At 36.9% G+C, this 27,697-nt stretch overlaps 1 protein-coding gene across 1 annotated transcript in view; it reads right to left on the reverse strand.

Moving 5' to 3' along the window:
• Positions 1-3,263: 3,263 nt before the first annotated feature.
• Positions 3,264-27,697, reverse strand: part of NISCH (nischarin) — a 36,673-nt gene continuing 12,239 nt past the window's right edge. The window contains exons 6-21 of the mRNA XM_026683549.2: positions 25,401-25,496; positions 23,153-23,248; positions 22,597-22,746; positions 22,187-22,255; positions 21,020-21,205; positions 20,376-20,504; positions 18,038-18,151; positions 16,899-17,007; positions 14,388-14,506; positions 13,815-13,864; positions 12,136-13,449; positions 10,106-10,280; positions 9,291-9,444; positions 8,570-8,698; positions 5,879-6,040; positions 3,264-4,214 (exon numbers count right to left, since the gene is read on the reverse strand). Of these exons, the coding sequence (XP_026539334.2) occupies positions 3,586-4,214; positions 5,879-6,040; positions 8,570-8,698; positions 9,291-9,444; positions 10,106-10,280; positions 12,136-13,449; positions 13,815-13,864; positions 14,388-14,506; positions 16,899-17,007; positions 18,038-18,151; positions 20,376-20,504; positions 21,020-21,205; positions 22,187-22,255; positions 22,597-22,746; positions 23,153-23,248; positions 25,401-25,496 (3,681 nt within the window). The 3' untranslated portion in view covers positions 3,264-3,585. The remainder of the gene's footprint in view (positions 4,215-5,878; positions 6,041-8,569; positions 8,699-9,290; positions 9,445-10,105; positions 10,281-12,135; positions 13,450-13,814; positions 13,865-14,387; positions 14,507-16,898; positions 17,008-18,037; positions 18,152-20,375; positions 20,505-21,019; positions 21,206-22,186; positions 22,256-22,596; positions 22,747-23,152; positions 23,249-25,400; positions 25,497-27,697) is intronic.

Here is a 27,697-nt window from a genome sequence, read left to right on the forward strand (position 1 = left end):
GGCACGATTTACAACTACAATAATTGATACTTCAATTCTGGCCAATATTTTGTCTCAAAAACAGCTGAATTATGCAAATAACAAAAGACCTCAGTTTAAGAATTATTCTGTTTTATTTGTTAAAAGCAATTTAAAGATATGGAGGTGGAGGCATTACTTTTCATTCTGTTGTCAGTCCCCCATTATGTGTGGATGATTATAATGAAATCTGGTAATCTTTTATTGAAGCTTCAGGTAAAAACTTTACATATACCAACATGTATGAGAAGTCCTTGTGCATTTATTTGTTCTAGTTTGCTTTTTCTGCTGCTTAATTAAGGGAAAAATCTAAAATGAAAAATACAACAAAGCAGCAACTATTTTTGACTCCTCTGCTGGAATTTATCAACCCTCTGAACTGGAAATTATTCTTTTTTCTAGCTTGATGAATAATCTTTCCCATGTGCCAAACTACTGGGTGAAAATGCTTATTTGGCTCTTAAGAGAAAAAGGAAGTTCTGAATCAGATCGCAATCCCTCTCCTCTAGAGATGGAACATTTATTTAAATTTCAATTCCCAAATATTCAGAATGAGGTTTTTTTGTACAAATCAATTGAACTGCAGCAGCAGATTTACTTCTGACAAATGTATTGGTCCGAGTTAGAGATACACATGCCCCCATTTAACTTATGGAAAAACAAGCTCCACTATACTCTCAAGTACAGTTAGTCCTTGATCTACGGCCACAATGGAGCCCAAAATTTCTGTGGTTAAGTGAGACACTTGTTAAGTGAATTTTGCCCCATTTTATGACTTTTCTTGCCTCCATTGTTAAGTGAATCACTGCAGTTGGTAAATTGGTAACCCGGTTGTTAAGTGAATCTGGCTTCCCCATTGACTTTGCTTGTCAGAAGGTCACAAAAGGGGATCACATAACTTTGGGTCACAGCAATGGTCATAAATACGAACCAGTTGCCAAGCATCTGAATTTTGATCACATGATCAAGGGGATGGCTGGAAAGGTCCTGTGAAAAACAGTCATGTCACTTTTTTTCAGTGCCATTGTTAACTCTGAACCGTCACTAAACGAAATATTGTTAAGTCAAGGACTTTCTGTATGTAGCTGCAGCTTAAGAAAGTTTAAAACAATTCTGTCAAGACTTAAATTGGCATACGTGGAGCCATTTTAGTTAGGCTTAGTATATATTCTTTTTCTTACTTTCTCTGTGGTAGTCATGTGGGGGAGGGTTTCAGGCTTGCCACATTCCTAAGGGGGGAGGAGTGGAGATAAAGAGAGTGTTTTGGCTAGGTGATCTTTCTTTCCGTGGGAAACGAGCTGGTCCGTGCTGGGGCCCCTTGAGGTGATTTATGACATCAAGCAATGCTGAATTTACTTCTATTGGAGAATGTGACTTTTGGGGGCTGTTTCTAACTTGTAATATTATGGGATAATTCTAGGTTGTGTCAGATCTGGAATTACCATGGACTTTGCCAATTTGATGCATTCCTAAATAAAAGAATTTGTTTTGGAAGATGGATTTTGTTCTTTTCTTTTTAAATGGATTTCATCATTTGGAAACCTGACAAAGTATTTTGCATCCTAATAATGTTTTCAACTTATATTCTGAATTTTGATCCAGCTACAACCCTAACCCATTTACGTCCTTCTCTTACCCTTCCACTTTTTATTCTGAAATCTCCCAATTTCAATTCAGAACAGAGACAACAGCCACCTGCTAGAAGCTTAGAAATGAAGCCCGATTGCAATAGCCCCATCTTTTCCAGCAAGTAGTACTTACATTTTCTTGAAAAATGAGATGTAGTTCACTAAGGTTTTAAGTTTGAATTAAAATAAATGGACAAAAACTAAACTTATTTGCAGGCTAATGGAATAGAAGGGGGAGAAGATGATAAGTGTTCTTTTATACACATTTATTCTGGAATATTTTGTGAAGGATTTGGATCAATTCTTTCATAGTCTCTTTTGTCTTTTCATTTACTTCACCATCTTCTGACTTGCACTGTAATCAAATTACAGATTAAGAATCTGATTATTTCCTAAAAATAAATTGAAGTAAACAATAGTTGTGTCAAAATTCAGTTTATTATTTTTGAGAAATTTGGCAACAGAAACAAGGTGCTCCTAACAACAAATATCTCATTATTTGTTGGCATCAAATAATTACCATTTCTGACCAATCATTCTGTCTGCAGTGTTGAAATCAAGCCAGTAACTTTGTTTGATCTCATCAAAATTTAAATCACATGTAAAATCAACATTTAATTAGGTGAATTCTATCATGTTCACGATTAGGCGACAAAATTAAAAAAATTGATACATCATAAAAAGACAAAATGTAAAAATTATAAGAAATATCATTAAATAATTATTAGCAGTATAAGCAATGTACATCTTGTACAAAGAACATTGCACCTTAACGTAGCACAAGCATCTTTTGATACCAATATATATAAATAAAATATATATATATATATATATATATATTTATTTTTTTAAGTTTTCACGGGTACTTACATGAATGGTATTCAGCTTTGTTCGGGTATTTTCCCACGTCATTATAGTTGTGCTTTTAAAGTTGTAGCAATGTTTCGACAGAATCTCATCTGCCATCATCAGGCTTCTGTATTGTGTTCGAACACAAGATGAACACAATACAGAAGCCTGATGATGACAGATGAGATTCTGCCGAAACGTTGTTACAACTTTAAAAGCACAACTATAATGACGTGGGAAAATACCCGAACATAGCTGAATACCATACATGTAAGTACCCGCGAAAACTTAAGAATGAGTATATATATCTCTATCTATCTATCTATCTATCTATCTATCTATCTATCTATCTATCTATCTATCTATCTTTGGTTATTCGGGTTTCTCCCGCGTAAGATCTTACGCGGGAGAAAACCCGAATAACAAGATCCACATACAAATACCTGCGAGAACCTCAGAAAACATATATATATATATATATATATATATATATATATATATATATATATATATATATATATATATATATATATATATATATATATATATTATGTATGTATGTATTATTATTTTAAGTTTCGGTACTTACATGTATGTTATTCAGCTTTGTTCGGGTATTCTCCCGTCATTATATATATATATATATATATATATATGTGTGTGTGTGTGTGTGTGTGTGTGTGTGTGTGTGTGTGTGTGTGTGTGTGTGTGTGTGTATAGTATAGAATAGTGTACAAAAAACACAGTGGAAACATTAACAGCCCTAAATGGAAGTATGAAAGCTGACTCCTTTTATTCCATACAGTTGCCTAGAATGCTTAATTAGGAATCTGGAACATGTTACTTGATACATAAAAACACAGTTTAGAAAATCCCAGGACAATCATTTAGCAACTTATGTTGTGTAGTAACACCCTCCCCCCTCCACTGCACAAAAAATGCCAATGGCAATGCACATGAACCCCCCCCTTCCCAATGTAATGTGACACTGCTGTGAAGATAATGCTGATCCATGGTTAGTTCAATCAGTACTGTGCTTTAATTCATAATTGGTAGACCTGATGAGATGAAATATTTAAACCCAACAAGATTATCCGGTGAGCTCCAAAGGCAACTCCCTACCACATAGTATCTCCCACTGCCTAGCAAGTAGTGAGATCAGTTTTTCACGGCTATCAGGACTTGGGATAAAGACACACCAGAATACCTCTTGGCTGGCATTGCCCTCTTGTGCAGCCTGTCCTTTAGGAAAACTGAAGACATTGCCAAAGTGATCTAAGGTCAGGTTCTGCATGAGATCATGATTCTGAATGTCATCAAAAACAAACGTGAGTGCCTGAGGATAGGCCTGGTAGCCCATGAGCACACGATCTAGGTCACGAATTCTTCTCCCATCTGCAAGCTGATACTTGTCTCTCTTTGGTGGTTCCTTTGCAAATTCAGGCCGTGGGTAGCTGATGTAGTCCTCATTGAAAAGAAACAAATCTGAGCTAGTTAGGATCAGTGTTTTAGGCTGGAGGGAACTGTAGGCCTGAGCAATCCCCTCCGTAATATTGACCTGAAGTGCCAAAACATAAAGAAGCAGATTCAGGGATGGGGATTTCATGACACTGTTCATCTTCTCAGCAACCAAAAAAGCAAGGTCCCCAATTTCTTCTTCATTGGGATATATGAATCTCACTCTGCTAGAGTGAATCAGTTCATAGTTTTCCATTTTTCCTGAAACAATAAAGAATGTCATATATTTTGAATAATTAGATTTACAACTAATTCAGAGCACTTTTTTTCTGAAAAAAAATGTTCTAAAATTAAAATCTGAAATGATTAAAAACACACTATAAAGAATGAAAAAGACAGATACCACATCATACCCCCAAAAACTGAGCTATGAATTAGAAAATTCACCTGTGCTACATGTAGTCATGAGGTAAACTATTTCCTTTTAATTTCAGACTACCATATACCAAAAGACATCAATAACATATTCATCATTTTGATATTTGTTAAAATAATTCATGTGAAGCAACCTGAGTAATGCAATATAAACACATTTTTCAGCTTACTTTTAATTAATGCCCTTTCTTCAAACTGCTTAGGATGTATATTCTTTATATTTATTTTTATGAAGCTCTCAGAGAGCTAGACAAGCAGAAGTATATGCACTGACAAGATAGGTTAGGGTAGTGGGAATACATGGCAGGTCTTTCTGATCTTTGTTCTGGTTTTGGACAGAGGCAATTATACTATTTGTTCAGATTTTTAACAAGAGCAATGAGTGGTTCACTGACACCACAATGTATGTGAATGACAGCTGATTTTTGATCATAGGTTATTTATGAAGACATGAGGGCAGGTGTATCTAATGAGAATATGCAGCTGAGTTTGGTGTTGATAACAATGAATATACAGTATTTTCAAGGCCTGAATATGTTCCTGATTACTGAAGCTGTATTTCCAAAGTCAGCATGCATCATCAGTTTAATTTTCAAAGTTCTCAAAGCTTGCATGAATAAGAACAAATTGAAAATAAATTACATGGAAGTGGAAAACTCTTTGACACACTGCTGGTATGGGAGGGGGGGTGGTCAAAGATTTCCTTACTTTGCTAACCAGTTTATGTCAATTCTATGCCCTTTCACTTTTACTGAGGAATAATATCCAGTAATTTTTTTTCACCATCAGTATGTGGATAAATGACTTCTCCAGGGAAGAGGAGAGACTCCAATTTACATTAACTCTTTTTCCTGGGTTAGCAGGTACCAAGTACCTACCAATCCAGTAACAAATTGAACAATTAGTATGCTCTCAATTTCCTTCCTTCCTTCCTTTTTTCTCTTCTATCTTGTTATTCTGTTCTATTCTGTTCACTCAGGCAACCCAATTGTCATCATCTAAGCTGCACATTCAAGATGCTATGTCTTTACTTCAACTAGACTTGCCTACTTCAGTTTTAGTAAAAGATACTAATATGTGTATCACTACAAATGAGAGTCAGTTTTGTCTAGTAGTTAAAGCAACATATTAGAAACCAGAAGAATGTGAGTTCTAGTTCCACTTTAGGCATGAAAGTTGATTGGGTGACTTTGGCCAGTCACTCCATCTCAGCCCCAACATCAGCTGAAGTGACCAGCTGGTTGCTCAATTCCTATCAACATTTTAAAAAAGCAAACTTGCAGGAAAATGTTAGGAAGAAAAAATATGTATTATTCACAATGTAAAATGCCATTCTTCCTATTGCTGTACCATTATTGGTCAAAAGCTTTAATTAAATACATGATTTGCTATCAAAAGGTAAAATCTTAGCAAGCAAATGAGCCTTATCCTAGAGAGGTGCGATGAAATATATAAATTTAGCCCACTAAAATATTTCCAGATCACTTTACCTGTATTTTTCTTCCCAAATTCAGAGTAGAAGTCCTTATCTACAGGTTCTGGTGATGGTGTCCTTGCAAGGAGTGAGAGCACTGCCATGAGGTGCTGGATAAAAGCGTGAGTACTATAACTGTCTCTGGTTAGGCAGGTTAATATATGTTCCGCCGAATGTCCTGAAAAGGGCACAGAATTAAGATTCTTTCTAATACTATTACAAAATTAGGATAGCTTTTAAACAAATGCATACGGTGGAACTTTTATATAAATTTTACATACTACTTAATTAAAAATATTAAGTGAAACAATTATAACAATTTCCAAATATTATTATTTCTTCATTCAATTTGGTACACACTGTTCTATAAAATACTGCTTTGGGAATGTCCAGTATGTATACTTGATTGATAGAAGAGAAAAATAATAGTTCAGGGTTGAACTCAAGAGTTCTTGATGCTCTCTGAGCTTGAGTTTCATTACCAGAATAGGTAACATCTTTGTGCTAGAAAGGAGTGGCACTGCAACTTGACCAGTCAATGTTGATGGGGTGTTATCTTCTCCTTGGTAATTCCTTGATGAGGCTGTTGTTTACTGTTGATTGTTCTTTACTGTTTGATTGTATGTCTGGTGTTAATCCTGGTGTCAATCCCTATTTATTTGAGTATTGATTGCTAGCAATGAGGTATTCTGGTCTTCTTCTTTTACATTTCTTTTGAAATGTGTGAAAAAATTGTTTATCGATTTGCAATGTTGGCTCATGTGTCCAAGTGCCAAGCTTCCAGGAATTCGCCAGCCTTATAGAATTTAGTTTGATCTTGACCTAGCTTGTCCCAGCTTCTCTAGTTTATGTGCACTTGTTACAAGTATATACTATAGTTAATGAGGTTCCCTTGGCAAGAGTTCAGTCATTCCCAATGTGCACCATCTCAGGTTCACCAAATCTACATCTTTATGCCAGCGAGATAATTAATATGCAGCAAAAGGAAAATTTCACCAAATTCAGTTCACCAAATTGAAGAGGAAGTGTTTTTGGAAACTGTAGGGAGTTCCTTGGGAGGAAGGAGAGAAGTAAGAAGTTGGGTATAAGAGCTGGGAAACTGTTCCCGAGCCTCTGATAAAAGACTGTAATGTATAAGAAGCTGGAAAAACCAGGGACTTCAGCCTCAGGCATAAGATTATCTATGTTTAATAATTTAATAATTTGTGACTGATATTATTGTTTCTATACAGGACAAATAATTATTTCTTTTCGACTTCCGGTGGGATTCGACTTCCGGTGGCACTTCCATTGAGGACAGACAGAGATCGTGATTATGCATGGCTTCGATCCATGCTTACCCTGTTGGAGGGGTCCCTATGGGACTGAACCATCAGACCCACCTCGGAGGGGTGGGGGAAGAGGGGGAGACCGCCAGCTGGGTTGAGGGGAGCAACATCTCCCCTCCCTGGCTTGGTATACTCCCCTGGAAGACAGGGAGAAGCGGCAGTTTTAATGGCTGCCTTGAAGACCGGAAGCTACCGGGGCTGAAGAGGTGAAGTGGTGAGCGGTGTGTATCCAGACAAGAGAAGCTGAACCCTTTGTTTTAATAACCCCGAAAAGTAGAAAGAAAGATTCCTTGCTTGAGAGTACAACAGCGGCAAATAGAAAACAAGAGGACAATATAAGGTAAATAAAAATCTGGACTACAAAAGAGCTATAACGAAATTAAGGATGGAATTGGGAATAATATACAGAACCTGGCATTAATTAGGCATTGGATAAAATGCTGGACTTGCTTGGAATTGATTATACTTAAAAAAAGCCAATGGTTGAAATATTTGAAAATTAACATTAATATAATTGAAAAAAAGGGAAAAAAAAGAACTTTGAAAAGTGGAAGCGATATAGAGCGCCACCTAATGGTACAAGGCATTTTTTCCTGGATGACTTTATGGAAAATTACTGGTCTGTTAAATGTGTGAATGAGAAAGGACATGAAATAAGACTTTAACATAACAAGAACCCTGGAAGCTTAAAAGAAAAAGGGGGAGATTGCAGCAAGAGGACAAAGGAAAGCAATATCTTGGGACTGTTGAGGGTTGACTGTGCAAAAGAAATAGAAGGACCAATAAGGAGAGAGATATAAACGGAGTCTCTTGGCAAGGATTATAATTAACTTTAATAAAATAAAGAATAACAAAATTGATTAAAAATGTTTGTCTATTGTATTGAAAGTCCCTTTAAATCATTGACAGTTTAAGAACTTTATCTTTAAACTCTTTTCCAGTGAATATTTGCTTACTACTATTTAAAAATCTACTATTTAATGAATAAGTGCCATAGCCAAGACTGGATTTATTTACCTTTCTGAGATTGGTTTATTTCGTAAAGGAAGAACTCATTATGCTGATATATATTTCAATTTCAATGTTATACATTCAGGAAGTGATGTTATAGAATTCATTTCATTTCCTGTCATTTATTCCTTTTAGTCTTCTAGAAAGTAACATATGTGGAAATCCTATCTCTCCTACACACTAGTGCTAAGGAGGTAAAGCATTCCTTATACAACCCATAGAAATGAATTTTGCTAATGACATACTATTTCAAATGCTCACAAAGAATCACTATAAATTGTATTAAGAATAAGGAATGGATTCACCTCTAATCAACTGTTTGCTGATAACAAAATGCAGGAATGAAGAAGGAAATCAATACAACTTACCAGTAAGTCGAAAGTACTGATCAAAAAGTCCAATGTTCACTGAATGCAGATCATTTAATTTTAGAACTAAGCAAGGAGTGAGATGGAAAGAGCTGAATTCATAGTCCAAGACATCAGTGCCCCAAAAACCTAGTGCATGATAAATGTACAGTAATCAATACCCAATTGCCTTTAAAGAATTAGTTACAGGTATCAGGAGAATTAATGTTCATAATTGCATCTGGCATCTTTATCTGAAATAAGCCATTATTGAAGGTGCAGCTATGTATTATTCTAGAAAATACTTTTTAAAATCTGAATCATGTAGATAACACGAAACAGTACCAGATGGGTGCAACGACACCGATTATATAATAGTTTGCTCCTTACCCATATACTTCTACCTTGTAACAGCACTTGTACTACCCCCTATTTTTTGGGTTACCAAGTAAAAATATTGTGGAAAGTTTTAAAAGAAAATTTAATGGATAATCAGAATTAAAAAACCGTGTTCCTATCCGAGTAGTTCTCCTTGAAAACACCTCCTCATAATTCTGTTAAAGCTATATAAGGGAAGCATGCCACCAAGTATGAGGCTTCCTCAAACTTTTGCTTTAAAAATAATGGAATACCATAGGTACAAAGCAAGAGTTTAAAATTATGGCAGCTTTGTATAGGCCTTTAGTGTGATTAAAAATCTGCAAATGTTTTGAAAGCCAGGAACCAGCCTGTTGTACCATACCTAAATGGTGATCATTAGAATGTGTCACAGAATCATCCAACAAGAAGTAAATAGCTTTAGTTGAAAGTAGTACACAAGCTGTCACTTCCATATCCGGAGCTTTATAAAACAGAACAGATGACCACATGAGATGTCTTAGTTCTTCATTTTCGACCTATAATATTGACAACACAGTTAATCTTTTCGTTAAGTATAATTTTGGATGTATTTTCTTTGACTTGACTAAGAACAACTCACGTTTTATTATTACTTTGCATATCAGGGTGTTTGCCAATGTAAATTCCACTATGAAAATAGTTATCTCATCTTCCTTCCCCTTTATCTCATTTGCGTGTCAATTCAGGGATGCACTTGATATTTCTGGTATCTCATCAATGACCCAATTACATCCCCATTACTTTATGCATTTAAGTACAAAGTGATTTATCCTTTAAAAAAATGCAGATTGTAATATATACTTATTGAACACTGACTTTTAAGGATTGCGGCTTAGCCTGCCCCTTTTTTATTGTAGGTCAGTTAAAGAAATCTACTTTACTGCAGTTACAAAGTGGCAATATTAGCAATATGAATGCTATATTCCCACCAACAAATGCCAAGGCTGGATGAAGTGTGTGTGTGAGTACCCCATTCTTTTATAAACATTAACATCTCAGTAAATAAATATATATACCCCATTCCCCTATAAACATTAACACCTCAGTAAATGTATGATTCTTCACAAGTCCCTGAGCAATTTGCTGATCTTCAAATGCCATTAAAACAGACTAGCACGGGTTCCTTTCCTGGAATTTCTTATTTTTGTGTACTAATACCTCAGCAATGCTGTTATGGAAAAATTCCACAATGTATTTTTCTTTTAGCCCAGCTACATATTGAAGAGATGGAGAGACTGAAAGGTGCATGGGAATCTGATTCTCATCAGTAATTCTTTGCATCAGAAATTCAGATGGGTACAAAGATGAGAATGGCAAATGAGGCTTGCAAGAGCTGGAAAACAGATTAGTGTAAGAGAGAGAAATACAAATAAAACACAAGGTACATTATAAGCATTCCATCTTATTACTGTTTCATAGAATAGTATGGCTTGCAAAATATCAGTTTATTTTGCATAGAGCAGTTTTCATAAACTTTATAGATATTAGAACACTTTACCAAAGCTATTTTAAAAACATCTGACAACTTAATATAAGTGACAAGAATCATGTTCAAGAAATATACCCTACCTACTGTTTTGACTCAAATAATTGACACCTCTCATTATTCCTCTGTTTTGAATACTTATACCTTCAAGTCAGGCTTGACTCCTGGCAACAGCCTGGAGAAGCTCCTGCAGTTTTCTTCACATTTTTTGCAAGTATTTTGCCACTGCACTACTCCTAGGGCTGAAAGAAAATGAATGACCCAAAGGCACTCAATTGGCTTAGAACGTAAGGCAGGACTAAATTCAGTGTTTTGTGGTTTTCAATCCTTTCAAGTACCTTCAACCACTACATCTGACTCACTCTCAGGTTTTTCGAATAGTTAATTTAAAAATGCATATACCGTGTTTCTCATATAATAAGGCCGGGTCTTATTTTTTTTTGAGCCCCGAAAAAACAGCTAGGCCATCTTTTCGGGGGGTGACTTAATTCCCCCCCCCTTGCATCCTCGGGCAGGCGGGCAGCAACGGCTTGGATGTTGACCTCGGCGTTGGTGGGGCACTTTGTATCAGGAGACCTTCCGCCACCGTTGCTTTCCCTTCTCCCCGTGCTGCCGCGGCATTTAGAGCAACGCTGTGTTGTTTGGCGCAGCCACGCAGCATTTGGCGCAGCCATGCAGGGCCGGCCAGGGCTCCTTCCTGCAACCAGAGCCCGGCGGAGACACTCGGCTTCAGGCGCTCCTGTCGCCACCTTCCCGGGCATCGTTCGAAGGCAAAGCCCATTCTCTTAAAAACGACGCCCTACTACCGGTACGACAAAGCCTTCCCTGCCCAAGAAGGCAGCCCAACCCCACATGGGGAGGCGAATCTCCTGGGGCCACAGTGCAGGATCAGCCCACCCCGGGAGAAGTGCCCAGCCGCCATCCCTGCCTGGCGCCGGGCAGAGCGCAAAGAGCTTCACCTCGGGCACCCAGAGCAGCTGACAGGCAGGCCCTCCTGCCCGGTGGTGGAGCTCTGGCCAAAACAGCGAGCGCTTCCCCGCCGGACCCTCCACTCATCCCGCCAGGACCACGCTGGAGCCGGGCAGGGTTGGCAGAGCCGGGAAAGCGAGCCGCTGGTGCGCACCCGCCTGCCAAGTGAAAGAACCGGGCTGACTCGAGCTTGGCTTCCTTCCCGAGTCCCTCCAGCCCGACCCCGAAGGGGCCACTGGGAGAGGCCACCTGAGGCAGTGATAGCGCTCACCCATCTGTGGACAGGGAGGCAAGGCGACAGCCCACGCCGCGTCCTCCTCCGAGCTGAGCCCCACCGAGTGAGCGCCTCTGCCCGATGCCGCTGCAGCATTTGGAGCTGCCGGTGAGTTTGGAGATGCGTGGGGACAGGGATGGGCTGGATGAGGGGTGGAAAGGACAGGCGGCTTCGGGCTCTCTCCGCCGGACCTGCCGTCCAGGGATGCTGCACCAGAAGCCGAGTGTCTCCACCAGGCTCCGGTTGCAGGGAGGAGCCCTGGCTGGCCGTACGTGGCTGCGCCAAACACTGCGGCATTGCTCCAAACGCCGCAAGCCCCCCCGCCATTCCCCCCCATTTCGCATGTTTTAATATAGGCCTTAATTTGGGGGGAGGGGCTTAATTTCATTTCATGCCTATAAAACATGCTGGGACTTCCTATTGGGGGAGGCCATATTGTTGGAGAAACAGGGTACTTACCTTGTAGTTGGACCATGCCTTAAACAGTCTGTCAAAGAATTTCTGATTGATTCTACATGATTGGAATCTTTGAAAATGATTATAGTCTTGATGTCTTGCAAAAGGGTCCTCAGAAAACTGTAGATTCTCAGAAAATGGAATTTCTCATGAGGTAGGACAAATATTGCTGTGACAAATCTGTAGCCAATTATCAATTCTAGGATGTATCCACCAGAAAATGAACCTTCTTGCTGAACTGAACAACACGTTGGATGCAAAAGAACAGATGCCAGTGGAATTCTGTTGAGTTTGAAAATGTTCCTGGTATTCTCTGAGTCCATGAATTTACCTGGCAGTACATTAAAATCAACTTTAACTATGTGAAGGTGGTGAGGTGTAAGAAATATCCAACAAGGATGCAGCATACAATGGCTCTCTCCAGCTGATTTATGAATTGCAGAGTAAAATGCAGAGCAACCACAATGGTTAGAACAGGTTTTACCATCATTGCCCAGTTCTGGCAGACATAGTTCCTTTTGACCATCAGCTTTATGATGACAGAAGAGATAAACTGGGAAACAACCTTTTATCTCCGTGTTTTCAGATGAAATATGATAAAACCCCATCAATTGGTAGACAAACTCTTGCAAACTAGCTTTGCCACAATACAGTACAGAACCTGTTAAAGCAGGCTTATAATGCTGAGTGCGAAACTGGTGTAAACAGGAATAGAAATCTTGCAGATTCTGAGTGTCTGACACAACAAACAAGCAGGTATCTCCGTTGTTTATGTTGAGCATCAAACATATTTCTGGTATTAAAAAACCAAATTCATTGAGGTCAGAGTATGGAAAGCAAAGTACAACTTTCAGGGCAGAAAATATATGCTGGCAATTTCCTTTGGAATCTTGAACAATTTCAAATACAGCTATCACGTTACTAGCCAAAACAAAACAGGAAGCAAACTGCCTGAGTCCTTTATGAACCTGAATACAAAAACTCCAGAGGATTTTGATTATATTATCCTGTTTTGCTTGGGTTGTCTGCACACCACTTGAGGTGGGAGTCGCTTTAGAGATTGGATATCCTTCATGAAGTCCCATTTCAAAGTAGCCATCTTCAGTTTCTGTAATTCCGGAATCACTCAAAAGTTCTCCCATGTTCTCAGTTTCCACTGAAAAGAGGGGCACATTTCCCACGGCCTCTGCAATCAAGGTAGAGAGATGTTGCACAAAGTCCTGATTTGTGGCAGCGTATGACATACAAGTGAAAGGCAGAGTAACAGTATTAAGGGAGTCAGGCAAGGAATTGGATCCTTCTTCTGGATATCCCAAGCTTTAAAAAGAAAGACAGAAAGAAAGGAGGAAACTATAGTATCCTAATTTAAAATATTGACTTTAAAAAGTTTCAAAATCTAGTTTTGTTTCTCAACAACTGAATCACATGGTGTAGATCTAATGCAAATGCAAGCATAAAGCTCATTCACCCAGAAGCCTTATGGAATTGGCCAGGCTTCTATAGTAATGCAAAAAAAAAGGGGGGGGGGGAAAGCAAGGAGGACAGCTATGCCTCAGTCAGATATTTCATGAAGTTTTGCTATTGTTTTTTATCCTTCAAAGAATCAGGCAGCAAAAGGCATTTTATATTATGTCACAGTTCATCAGATAGAAGAGAATATCAAACTGAAACTGCACTCTCACCACATGCGATGTGTGCTTTTATCAGAAAAGTCCACATCTGGAGCAGATACCTTCAAAGAAAAGGGGGGAAAAAGAGAAGATAACTGATCTTTCTGTTTCCTTCTGGGTTTATTTTCTTAGGCATCATTATTCTTCTCTCTTGTGCTATATGTATATATATATATATATATATATATATATATATATATATATATATATATATATATATATATATATATATATATATATATATTTTACTGTTCTTTGTTTTAAATGCTTTAATGATTATAAGCCATCCAGAATTGTTGGCAGTCAGGCAGCACATACATTTTATGAATAATTATTATGAGCACAGTTGCTTCACAACTGAGTTGCCATCCCAACTGTGGTCTCAATGAAGACTATCTGTATTTTTAACCAACGTACAAAATTATCACAAATTCAGTATATAGAAAGTCTATGTAAATAAAATTATCTCCTCTACCCAGAAGTTACTTTACAGAATCCTTTCACTGATCTTTTATTTGACGAGACCAAGGAAAACCAGTTCAAGAAACTTAAGCCCATCTTAAAAAGTATGGGACATGCCATTACCTGACTTGCACTACATGAGTCCGGTGTTTCAGGGCATCTTTGGGTAACTGTATGGCTTTTAGGAGTCAAACTACTTGATGAGAAATTGCTGACTGGGGCTGTTTTCTTGGGTGTTATTTCTACAAAACAGAAACAGCTAATGTTAAACAAACACAAAAACATTCATACACAGAAAACATACCAAACTATATTCTATTTCACAGAAGTATGTTTATAAAATAGAATATTTTATTTATAAGTGTACTTTTTGATTCATCCTATATTTTAAGTTGTTCCAATGGTAAAGACTACAGAAAATTCTGTCTAACAGATAATATGCACTTTGTGGCAGAGTTAACATTCTAACTTAATTTACCCTGTAACTAATCTATTTAAACACATGAAAATTTTGGCATCTTTTCTCCACCCAAACTGCTTTATTTATTTGTACAACAATAAATATGATCAATCTGTGTATACAAATTTACAGCTTCCTCAGAAACAATTTAAGAAATTTATATTTGAAAGTCTTTCATATAACTTGGAATATTTGAAGTGTGGAAGCATATATTATTCCATACTCAGTCATTTGGGGAATGTCCTGTAATACATTGTCAAATGAGGGAGGCATCTAATTTTCTGCTGTTGACCTCCCATTCCCATTACTGAGTTGACTGGAGAAAAAGCAACATGGAAACTGTTCATGGCAGAAGTGTGTACACTTTGCAGCATGCATAAAAGACTATCAAAATACTCCTACAAGAGCTTGAAAGAAGGATGAGAAAGGAGGGAAGATTGCTAGAGAAAGTGTAACTTTTTAAATCACAACTATTGACCAAGATGGTGGGGCAGTATCTCACCTGTTAAAAACATGCTTATTGCATTTAATGAGAAGTAATTCATTATGCCAGCTCTGAGATTGGAATAGAGGGTTTTTTACATTTTTTCTAGGTAAATTTTGTAAGAAAAAAGAGACTTTTTCCTGTGGATCACAGGCTGGTCCCCGCTATTTCAGGCTTCATCCAGAGAGAATGCTGCCTGCCACCCAGAGAAGATTCAGCCTATATGCAGAATATGTATTTAATTAAAAGACCTATATGGGCACCCGTCTTATATAGAATAACTCGGGGAGCTCACAACATAATAATAGAATATAAATGCACACAATAAATTAATGTATCTTCTAGCACTAGAGAGATCCTCTCAGGTGCTGTAAAAATGCAATGTAATAAAAATGCCGCATGTCTTTTTAGTGTATTTCTTTGCAATATTCTTGCCTCCCATGACCTGAGATCTTCCAAGAATAAATAACATAGTATGCAACATTATTTATGTATTCATAATTTATTCCACAGGGGATGTTTGAAGCTCTGGGGTATTAGTTAAAAAGAAAAATAATCTATTATAGTCTTGCAAAAACTGAAGATAACAGGAAGTTAAAGTATTCTTTGTACCATACTATCTTCTGTTTCCTGTAAAAATATTTAAATCTTGGATCATCTTTTTTTTAAAAAAAAAAATCCTCAGTGACCATTAATATGATTAATACTTTGTGGAAACAGATGGTGTCATAAAAATATTATTGTATTCAATTATGAACTAAAACTGAACTGAATGACCCCTATCTCAGTGGTCTTTTTACAATTTATCAGCAGGTTTTGAAGCTTCTAATCCATATTAGAGAAGTCAGAAATCAGGAACCCAAATATACACTGCATGGGTTCACAGTACCATAGCTCATAGTCTCCAAGAATATATAGTCTTAGAAATGTATATTCATGTGTTCATTAACATACTACTGAATTCTGGTCATTCTGACATTTGGAAAATCATCTGAGCTTTGAGAGAAATGATATATTATGGTAGCTTACACAAAACAAAGACTGGAACGATGAAATGGCAAGGAACAGTAGTCAGCCTTATATTCTGGGATCATGTTAGCTCAGTAGTTGACATTGGGCCTCTTTGTCACTTCCTCCATTATTTCTATTTACTAATTAATTATTGAAGATTATCACATTCAAACCCTTAGCTTCAACCCTGAGTTCCACGCTTAGTGGCACCATTGATCCAGAAATCCACATTTAATTTGTGGATGAGATATGCAGTAACCCTGTCTTAAATGTTTGGCAAAGGGGTGGCATAACAGCTATGCGAATATCAGCACTATAATTTAGCATCTTTCAGCCCATTTAGCTTCTTTTCTGTAACTACTATTTCAAAAACTTACTGTTTTAAAGTTAGTACTTAGAAATTTGTAACTCTGGCAATATCTGATCTGTTTCTTCCTGATTTTATGCAGACGGATAAAAATGTATAAAAATGAACACAGCAACATATTTATTTGACTTCTATATCACTATAATCTGCTCAGATTCCACACAGCTAGTAACAATAGTTCATATTAGCAAATTAAAATTTCCATAAGCTGCCAAATCCCATTTCTATATAGATAAATTCATGTATATCAATGCAGCCTACAAAGGCAGAACCAAGAGGCCCAGCCTAGCAGCATGATACATACATGATTACCTTGACTGGAGCTGACAGGATGTGGCAGAGAAGGAGAGGAAGGATGAACAGAAAGAGAAGAGCAGTTTGATTTTGAACTAGTGGCAGAAAGCTTGCAATCTTCAGGGATCTAAGAAAAAACAACAACAGAAGGGCTAGGAACAAAGGTTACAAAACTGCCCTCCAACTATAAACAAGGGCTGATATACAAGCAAATAATATTATTATTGGGGCAATATCCTGACATTGTAAATCACCCAGACAGTGCTGTAAAGTACTATGGGGCAGTATATAAGTCTAAGTACTATTGCTATTGCCATGGATAGAGTGTTTTGGAGTGATTTAATACAGGTAGTTTTCATTTAACGACTGTCCTGTTTAGCAGCTATCCAAAGTTACGATGGTGCTAACTTTATAACTGGACCTCACACTTAGAAGCATCCCCACAGTCTTGTGATGAAGATTTGGGTGGGTGGGCATTTATGATTGTTGCATCCCACTGTCACCTAATCCTCATTTGCACATTTCACAGCCAGCTTCCAACAGTCAATAGAAAAGCTGGCAGTGAAATTGAAAGTCAGTCATGTGATTCTTTACTTAAGGCCACAATGAATCATTTAGCAACATAATAGGAAGTTATCCTGTAAGTCTTTCATAGTCTTGCTTAATGACTGCATTGCCCAACAATGGACGTACCACTGCCAACTGTGACCATTAAGCAAGGACTACTTCTATTATATTATATTTTTTAAAAAAACTGATGAGATGGGTGGCACATAAATTTAATAAACAAACATTATTAATACTATCATATAAAGCTGAACTACTGTTTGATATAATGAGATTAAAACTTGGTTAACTCATATCTCATCTGCTTCTTCTACTGTACCTGGAAGGAACTCAGAAGTTTACATTTCATTTCTGTTATAATTTTAGTGACCTAATCTGGCATGGACAAACTGTGACTAATCTTAATTGCAGTTTAGGGTTTATTCAAGTGATATATAAAAGTATAGTTAATTTCTTCCTGAGTGAAGTAGGTTAATAAAATCTCAGTTTGGGGGAAAGATGCTAACTTCAAAAATTGTAAACATGTTTAGTGATATATTTTAGAGGAGATGACATTTAAAAGTGGTTGTACATCTATTCATATATCTTACCTTCTTATCAGAATTACTCATCTTGTATTTTACATCTTTTGCTTTTTGTATAGCCTTCAACACTTCAACAGTGTCAAGTTCTTTTTCAGTCGTTATGGTATTATCCAAACAAACCTGAAGGATAATCAAGAAACCAAATTAATCCTCAACTAAAGAGACAGAATTAGATCAGAAAAAAATGGTATCTGCCCAGCATGAAAAAAAATGTAATAGAAACAGTGGTGGGATTCAAACTTTTTTACAACCGGTTCTGTGGGTGTGGCTTGGTGGGCGTGGCTTGGTGGGCGTGGCAGGGGAAGGATACTGTAAAATCCCAGTCAGAAGTGGCATTTGCCAGTTCTCTGAACTACTGAAAATTTTCCCCAGAATTGGTCAGAACCTGCTGAATACCACTCCTGAATAGAAATTAATGAGGTCTTCCTTTAAAAAAAAAAATAGGTTTAATGCTTTGACAAAGATACAAGATTCATAAAATATAAAAAGGAAATAATTCACCCAAAATGTTTTTATCACAACCCGGGGTTAATAGAGCAAAAAATATTCATAAATAACATAAATTTCAAATTTTAGGCATGAATGAAATTGAATTGGTGAACCTTTGAAGTAACTTTGTTTAAATGAACTTACTTAATTTAATTACTGAGGCCATCAGTATCTCTGATCCAAGTTTAGAACAAATGTTTTAATTGAATATATATTACCACTTATTATTTTTTGGTAGGCTATATTACTTTTGGAGCTTATAAAATGTCTTGAAGATACTTAACAATAAGTTGGCCTATGTTATTATCTCAATTTTCAGCCCATATTTCATTAAAAAAAACCTCTTTACTTAACTTTTTAAAGTAAGAATTATTCAAGAGGGTTAATTTTTCATGTGACAAAAACTCAAGCTTGAATTTGTTATTTAGGAATATCCACACAAATTTCGTTATATTTTCCTATTCAAAAACAGTAAAAGCCAAATGCAGGCAATCGTTGACTTATGTCCACAATTGGGCCCAAAATTTATGTCACTAAATGAGACATTTGTAAAATGAATTTTGCCCCATTTTTTGCCACAGTTGTTAAGTGGATCCCTGCAGTTGTTTACTAACATGGTTGTTAAGTGAATCTGGTTTCCCCATTGATTTTGCTTGTGATCACGAGACCCCTGGATATTGCAACCATCATTAATACATGCCAGTTACCAAACATCTTAATTTTCATCATGAGACCATGTAGATGTTGCAACATTCATAAGTGTGAAAAAAGGTCATAAGTCATTTTTTCAGTGCCATTCTATCTTTGAACAGACACTAAGTGAACTGTTGTAAGTCAACGACTAACTGTACTAGCTAAAATGTTATTTATGGTTAGTTTTTTCACAGTGGTATATTTTTAATCTTATTTTATTCCAACAGCAAAAAGAAATACACAGATACTCAACTCAATGTCTACAGCACTTAGTCTCCAGTTAAAATGCAAATGGGAATCAGTTTAGAAAATAGACCTAGGAATGTGATCAGGCACAAAAATTTAATCATTAGATTATTATTTTGTCTAAAGTATCTAAGTGGAGTTAGCATAGGCATCTCTCCCAAAGTATGTACCAATTATGAAGAATATTGATTTTGACAATTCATTCTTCATTGATGATGTAGCAGGGAACTTGCCAAACACATCCTTTTACATTTAATTGGATTAGAAACCTCTGGCTTGATAAAATATGAGACATTCAAAGTATAAAAATATCTGGAACTCAACACAAGTTGTCATTTTATGCAGATGCTACTTCATTAGTAAAAAAAGCTTTTTACCTAAATTCCTAATCTGGGCAACAACACAGCAGGTTTACAGGGTACAAAGTAATTTGAGTAGATCTAATATATTGCCTATTGATTAGGTTTCTGTGTTTCTTGATAATAGAAATATGTAAAAGGGATTATTTATTGTCTAGATCCTTTTAAATATTTGGGAATAATAATTTAAAATAAAACACAATGAGTAGATACAGATATTGTTTAGCATACAGGAACAGCTGTATTATTTATTACATGGCTGAAAATATGCACTAGTGTAAGAGAAAAAAATAAGTCTTTCCAAATGGACGTCTAAATTCAGCTGTGACTACACAATCTAGTTCAAACTGTCAAAGCATCAGTTTGCATATATAAGCTTCATTACACAAATTCAGACGAAAAGTATGTGTGCTGCCACAAACCTAAGGCATTTCTCAACACTGTAACCCCGCCCCCATTTTATAAATTAAATTGCTGCTCATAGGCAATGCTGTTTGCACATCATACATTATATTCAAGTCAAAAGTTAGACGATTAACAAGTCTTTGAAGATTTACCTCTGAAGCTCTGTCACCAAACTGAGCTAGAACTTTGGTCCTATAATCAGGAATAATACTTAAAGGATTGTTGGATAACACAAGCTTTTCCAAGCATGGAAGGCCTCCTATATTCCTTATTTCATCAATCTGAAAAAATAGAGGCATCTATTCAAGCATCCATAAACATGGTCAAATATTTTCATATTACAACTGAAATCTGCTTATTTAATCTGATTTCTTCGGGCCATATTTATTTCATATATTTCTTTTCTTAATGTGATGGCTCTAAGAAGTATGCATTAAACCCTCTCTTCTGAAGTTAATAAATGAGACCAAATACTCTCTTGAGATTTTAAGCAAAGATTTAATGAAAAAAAATATTTCTGCTACATTAAGAGTTAAAACATTTCCTTTTTAAAAAGAGAAGTCAAAATGGTCTTCTAAAAGATTGGAAACCAGATAAAATGATGCAATAGAAGTCAATTCTAACATGTATATTTCAAACAGAGTTCTAAGAATATTAATTGAAAGTGTAATTAACTAAGAATATTACTGTAGCTGAAGTGTAATTATTCCCTTAGCAGATTGAAGCTTGGAATCCTAGACACACTGTATATTGCATGACTAGTTCTAAGTAAACAAATTCATGATTCCCACAGTACCTGGTCCACTTTATTGTTACTAAGATCCAGGTTAACTAAAGAATAGAGTTTGTTGAGTCCAGAAAGTCTTTCCAAATGATTCCCTGCTAAATTCAGTGTTTTGATATTTCCAATTTTTATATGAATTCCTTCTAACGTTGAAAGTTTATTGTAGGAGAGGTCCAGGTGAATAAGATTGTAGAGATGCTGTAAGTGAATACATAAACAGATTATGCTATATATTACACAGACTGTCAAGTATTAATTCAACAACAGTTGCACCTATTCAGAAGAAATGGATAAACTCAGTTAATTGCTTAAAGATGTGGTATGCAAAATGCATCAAAGGTTCACGTAATTCTGTCTCACATCTCCCTTCTTGATAGTTTCTGTGCTTTTCAGTTCCATGTCATTGGTTTATAAGTCAATATTAAAAATGTATATTGTGAACAGAAGACAGGCAATCTGGCTCAAATTATCCTCCAATATTGCTTTAACAGATTGCATGCAATAAAAATAGTAGTCTCAAATAGCTGAAATGATAAAAAATTAAGATAATGCAAGCCATTGGCAAAGGTATACATTATACTACAAAGGTATATACTATATACAAGTATATAATATACAAAGGTACATACTACCCTGTTTCCCCGAAAATATGACCTACCCAGACAGTAAGTTCTAGCTTGATTTTTACATGTGCACCCAATATAAGTCCTATACCCAAAATACGCCTTAATTAAGATCCCACCCACTCCAGAGTGCACAGGTAAAAATTAAGCTAGGGTGGGGATGGGGGGTGGTTATCAGATACAGTGGCCTTCAGGAAAGCCTTGCTGGCCAAAGAAGAAGTTGTTGAAGGCCTCTGACAGCGAAAAGGAGGCCAGGGGTGATGCACACAAGTGAGGCTAGTCAATGGATGGCATCCCCCGAAAATAAGACCTGGTGCCTTTTTTTGGTGGCAAAAAAGTATAAGTCAGGGTCTTATTTTGGGGGTGGAACACAGTAATTATACTATGCTATAATCAATTAATTAGTTCAACTAATACTAATGACAACACTCTGGAAGTTCTAGCAAATAGGCATTGTTATAAGAAATAAAAGCAAGGAGTATCTAGCTAGACTCGGAAAAGAATTAAAAAAAACACATACAAACACAACATCATGAAGACACATTTTTAAGCAAACCTGTAAATTCTCTACTATTGGTACATCGTTGTGGCTTAAATCCAGAAATTCAATCTTCGGCATTAATTTCTAAAATAAAGGAATAGTAAGGCTTCAGTCCAATTAGAAGATATCAGTCTTGATCCAAAACAATTAATCCCTGATAATGTCAACCCTTAAGAACGTTAAAACTATTTTTTCCAAGCAATAGCCCAAAAGCTACAAGCAGAAGAAATTTCAAGGGATTTTGCACAAGAGCCAACTTGTTTACAGCAATCAACGGTCACCATTCCGTAACATTCAATGTAATTATCAAATCTTCTGCAAGCCACATCAAGTATTGAAAGTACTGATTATATCACTATGAGCAGAAGAGATATCTTCTGTGCCCCTTTTGAAACTGTTCTGAAGTATTTGCTATGAACTCTTACCACTGAATTGTCAATTTGAGCTATGCTATTATGACTCATATCTAAAGTTGTTAATGTTCTCCAAGTTGGAATAACTGCTGTCACAGGATTTGAAGATGCACCTTCTGGCTCCCACTGATCAAATTCATAGGCCTCTGGTACCAGGACCTCCTGTTCAAACCACATTGAAAAATGAATATTTAATATAAGGGGGAGAGAAGAGAGATTTCTGATTAGTAAGTCATTGTTTAATAAAAACTGTTAGCTTCTGAACAAGTTTAAAACATGCACACATACTCTTATTAAACTCAATATTTTAGACATGTGTATCTGTGTATATTCTTAGAATTTAGCATTAAATATTCTAAATAAGACATACTCATAAAATAAATGTACTAAATTTTTTAGATAATATCAATAGATAAAAGAATATTATTTAAATGTATACAGTAAAACATCAATTATACAAAAACTGTACTGAATAAACAAATAATATTTTTTTATGATTTAAATACAACTCTTAACAAATTATAATCATAATACAGCATACTACAAATGGTACACATTTGACTCTTACCATCATGGATGTTGCTGAGAATTGTATACTTAGTGTTGCTAGAGTGAGCTTTGAAGATGTCAGCCCATTAATAAGTTTTGCACCACAGTGGTTTATCTATTTTGAAAAAGCAATAGTAAGGAAAATGAAACAGTTTTATATGAAATTTTATATGAAATTATATGAAAATCAAACTGTTTTATATGAAATTTTTCTTATTGCACTCTAATCTCTCTAATTTTATTTTAAAAAATTAATAAAGTTTTTTGTAATATTTTATTAAAAAGTCTCCTTCAGGGGAATACTGTAAACGCAATAAAAGTCAAGAAAGCCAATTATAGTTCCCAACATTGATTCAAATAAAAAAAAAATCAAATATTACTACTACTGAAATCAGCTTCTGGAGGAATGATAAATACAGCAATCTGAATGCAGCCATGCACAATCACAAACTTTCTCCTTACAAACACACAGAACAACCTTTATGAAAAACGTTTTAGTGCTTGAGGGAGATCCTGAAAGAGTTGCTTTATGCAGGGATTCAAGAATAAAGAAAAACAGGCAAAATGGCCTCCACAGACTCTCTGCTGTAAACAGACTTCTACTCGGAGTTTGCATGGGTTATTCTATACTACCTTAGAAACCATGTGATTGGTTTTAAAGTACAATTACGGAATATGCACACAATACTTCACATCTGACATCCCTAATTTCAAGAATCCCTGGAAATTGAGACGAGAAATGCCAAAGGGTCTAAGAAGCAGCTCTCAGTCACAATAAGCAATGGTGGGTTAAAAACAGCAAAACTATGATAAGATTATACAATTTTTAAAAATTAATTTATACATTATCTTTCCATTCAAAATGAACTCTCAAAACAATTTTGAGTTAAAGCCAATCTAAAAATGCAAAAAAAAAAAAAAAAAAACACCAAGTAACTGAAAACATAACCAAACTATTGATGTTCAAAGACTTGACTAGAGCAGTATGGTTTTACAAAGAAAATGGGTGCCAAATGCAATAATAAGTCATGCAAAGGGATGATACATACTTAGGCTCTCTCTCATGCTGAATAGACATGCATCTGAAAACAGGGCCTTGCCTCCCCAATAAGAACCAGTTTTATCAAGAGAAAAACAGTCCTGCACATGGCTTTGGTGGTAAACCTGTGGAAATGCCTTCTATGCAGGCATGAACATGTTCAGATAATAGAGAATGGAACTTGGAGTTGTGCTGGCCTTTGAAAGGGCAGAAACCTCAATGCTTCTAGCAACAGGTTTCACAATGTCCCCTTCCAAATGGTTGCATAACTCTACAAAACTGTTTAGGGCTTTATGTTTAAATGTTTAACATCAGCTCCTTAAATTCTGACAAGAAAACATCTAACCGCCAATTCATTAGTATTATCTGGCAGTTATGCTGTTGCATTTTGTCCCAACTGGAATTTCTGTTCTCAAATACAGCCACATTAGTGGATTGCAATGTTTGAAACATAAAATGATATATGAACTGCTATTGTCAAACCTGACAGTCACAGTTAGCAGTAATGCTACAAATGTCTTCCTTGCCACAACTATTCCAAGGGTTTATACCTTGTCTTTTAAGGTAAGTTTTAAGGTAAGTGCAATTCCATCCAGAATAGGCTAAATTTCGATCCCTGTGTCTAATCTTTTACTAATGAAGAACATGCCCATTTGCCTAGATTTCTTCTTCATTACTCTGCTTGTCATTAAATGTAGACTGCTTACTGGTATTCAGGAGCAAGGAGCAGCAGAGCTGACTGTCATCTATTGATAATCTATTCCAAAAACAGAAAAGTTTTCCTCAGCTGTTTCATGTAATTATTTACCATCCCAGGGGCAAGGCAGATTATTGTCAGATGTCAAAGGTCAGTGGCCTTTTAAGTTTTCAAGAACTGCCTTTTTTTCCTGGTCCTTCGGGTTGTGAACTATTGAATCCCAAGTTGCCTGATGGAGTCATTTCTATTTGGATTGCCATTTTATTACTACTTATTGATTTACTTACCTCAGTTTTGTATTCTTTTTGTCAAGTTCTGTTAAATTTTGTATAATCTGCCTGTAGTCACTTTGCTTGATTTGGGGAGCCCTACAATTTACTTTAAATCAATGTCCCTCAGCATCACTTTCTGGACAGAAGCATCAGTACAAGACTCAAGGTGCCAATCAATGCAGGGAAATGCAAAACCCTTATACATGAGAGCAAGTTCTAGTAAGTACTCCACAAACAAAGCTCTTTTTTCAGAATTTACCTGAATCTGATGAAGAGATTTAAATATTGATAGGTCAAAAGGCAAAAGATGTTCCTGAATATTACTGTTTCCAACAGGTCCACCTGTGCCAGTTATCTGGGGAAAAATATATATGTACATATACATATATTAATATGATTTACAGAATAATAAACAGAATGCACAGACATTTTTTTGTTTAGGAAACTGTATCTTGTTAAATTATATTCCAGAGTTTTATAAATATATACTGTAAAATTTTAATATTTATATAATTAAATTTAGTGAAATATTGAGCATACCATATTGCTCAGTGTCAAGACACTGTACACATTAGAAGGTAAGTTCACCATCTTGTTCTTTCTTACATAATAACAGAATATAAACATTTAAAATTCTTGTTTGGGATTTGATTTTGACATACTTTCCATTGTATTAATCTGTTTTATTTCTAATTTTCATTTTATATTTTTTAAAATCTTTTAAATCTTTAAAAATGTTCTGAAAATGCTGAGGCTTATAGCTAACAAAAATATAGTATCAATTAAAAAGTCCTTATTGAATTATTTATCACTTTGGCAATTAAACAAACATTTAAATACCGTTTAACACTGTGCGGGAAAACTTCACATCAAATTACCTCTGGCATATTGAGAGATTTCAAGCATACACCCGTTTGCTTGCTTAAGTATTAACAGTTAAATGGAGACTATCTGAATTAATTTTTAATTTCAATAAGTAACTTTATAAATATCAATCCAAAGTGCATACTACAATACTATTGTATTTCTCATCTGATAAATATAAGAGCAAAAATATTATAGGCTTATTCAAAGAAAATAAGAATAACTTTGGAAAAACAGGATGTGAAAAAATACTATAGTGAGATACAATTCTATAAATAAGCAGAAATGATACTTATTCAGATGCAAGTAGAACTGAAGCAAAAAAAAAAGAACTTAGGGAAATAATTAGCAGAACAATATATAAAGAAGATCTTACTAAAAATATAAAGTATTTTAATCTTACTGTTCTAATTTAAATAAAACTTCTTAACACAGCTTTTAAAGCTCAATGTATTTTTCCAAGAGTTTATGTTAGAGGCAATTATCTCTGTCTTCATAGATTTATCTCCATCTTTATATATCCAGACAAATATCTGGAGCATTATATACCGTGTTTCTCACAAAATAAGGCCGGGCCTTATTTTTTTTTTTACTCCCGAAAAAACAGCTAGGCCATCTTTTAATTCCCCCCCCCTTGCATCCTCGGGCGGGCGGGCGGCTACAGCTTGGATGTTGACCTCGGCGTTGGTGGGGCACTTTGTATCGGGAGACCTTCCGCCAGCGTTGCATTTTCCTTCTTCCCGTGCTGCCGCGGTGTTTAGAGCAACGCCGCGGCATTTGGCACAGCCACGCACGGCCAGCCAGGGCTCCTCCCTGCAACCGGAGCCCGGCGGAGACACTCGGCTTCAGGTGCTCCTGTCATCACCTTCCCTTCGCCTTCAAAGGCAAAGCCAATTCTTTTAAAAACGACGCCCTACTACCGGTACGACAAAGCCTTCCCTGCCCGAGAGGGCAGCCCAACCCCACGTGGGGAGGCAAATCTCCCGGGGCCACAGTGCAGGATCAGCCCACCCCGGGAGAAGCGTCCAGCCGCCATCCCTGCCTGGTGCCAGGCAGAGCGTGAAGAGCTTCACCTCGGGCACCCAGCGCAGCTGACAGGCGGGTCCTCCTGCCCGGCGGAGGAGCCCTTGCCAAGGTAGCGAGTGCCTCCCCGCCGGGCCCTCTGCTCATCCCGCCAGGGCCGCGCCAGAGCCGTGCGGGCTGGGCAGAGCCAGGAAAGCGAGCCGTGGGTGCGCACCCGCCTGCCAAGCGAAAGAGCCGGGCTGACCCGAGCTTGGCTTCCTTCCCAAGTCCCTCCAGCCCGAACCTGAAGGGGCCACCGGGAGAGGCCGACCAAGGCAGTGATAGCGCCTATCCATCCGTGGACAGGGAGGCAAGGCGATGGCCTGCGCCGCGTCCACCTCCGAACTGAGCCCTGCCGACTGAGTGCCTCTGCCCGATGCCCGTGCTGCTGCAGCATTTGGAGCTGCTGGCGCATTTGGAGATGCGTAGGGACAGGGACGGGCTGGGCGAGGGGTGGAAAGGACGGGCAGCTTTGGGCTCTCTCCGCCAGACCCACCGGCCAGGGAAGCAGCGGTGCCGTCACCTCACCTCCCTGTCCGCGGACGGGTGGGCACTATCATTGCCTCGGGCAGCTTCTCCCGGTGGCCCCTTCGGGTTCGGGCTAGAGGGACTTGAGAAGGAAGCCAAGCT

The sequence above is a fragment of the Notechis scutatus genome, chromosome 2, assembly GCF_049901735.1.
Source record: "Notechis scutatus isolate UNSWTSFEM ecotype Mainland chromosome 2, rNotScu1.2, whole genome shotgun sequence".
In the NCBI taxonomy this organism is placed as follows: Eukaryota; Metazoa; Chordata; class Lepidosauria; order Squamata; family Elapidae; genus Notechis; species Notechis scutatus.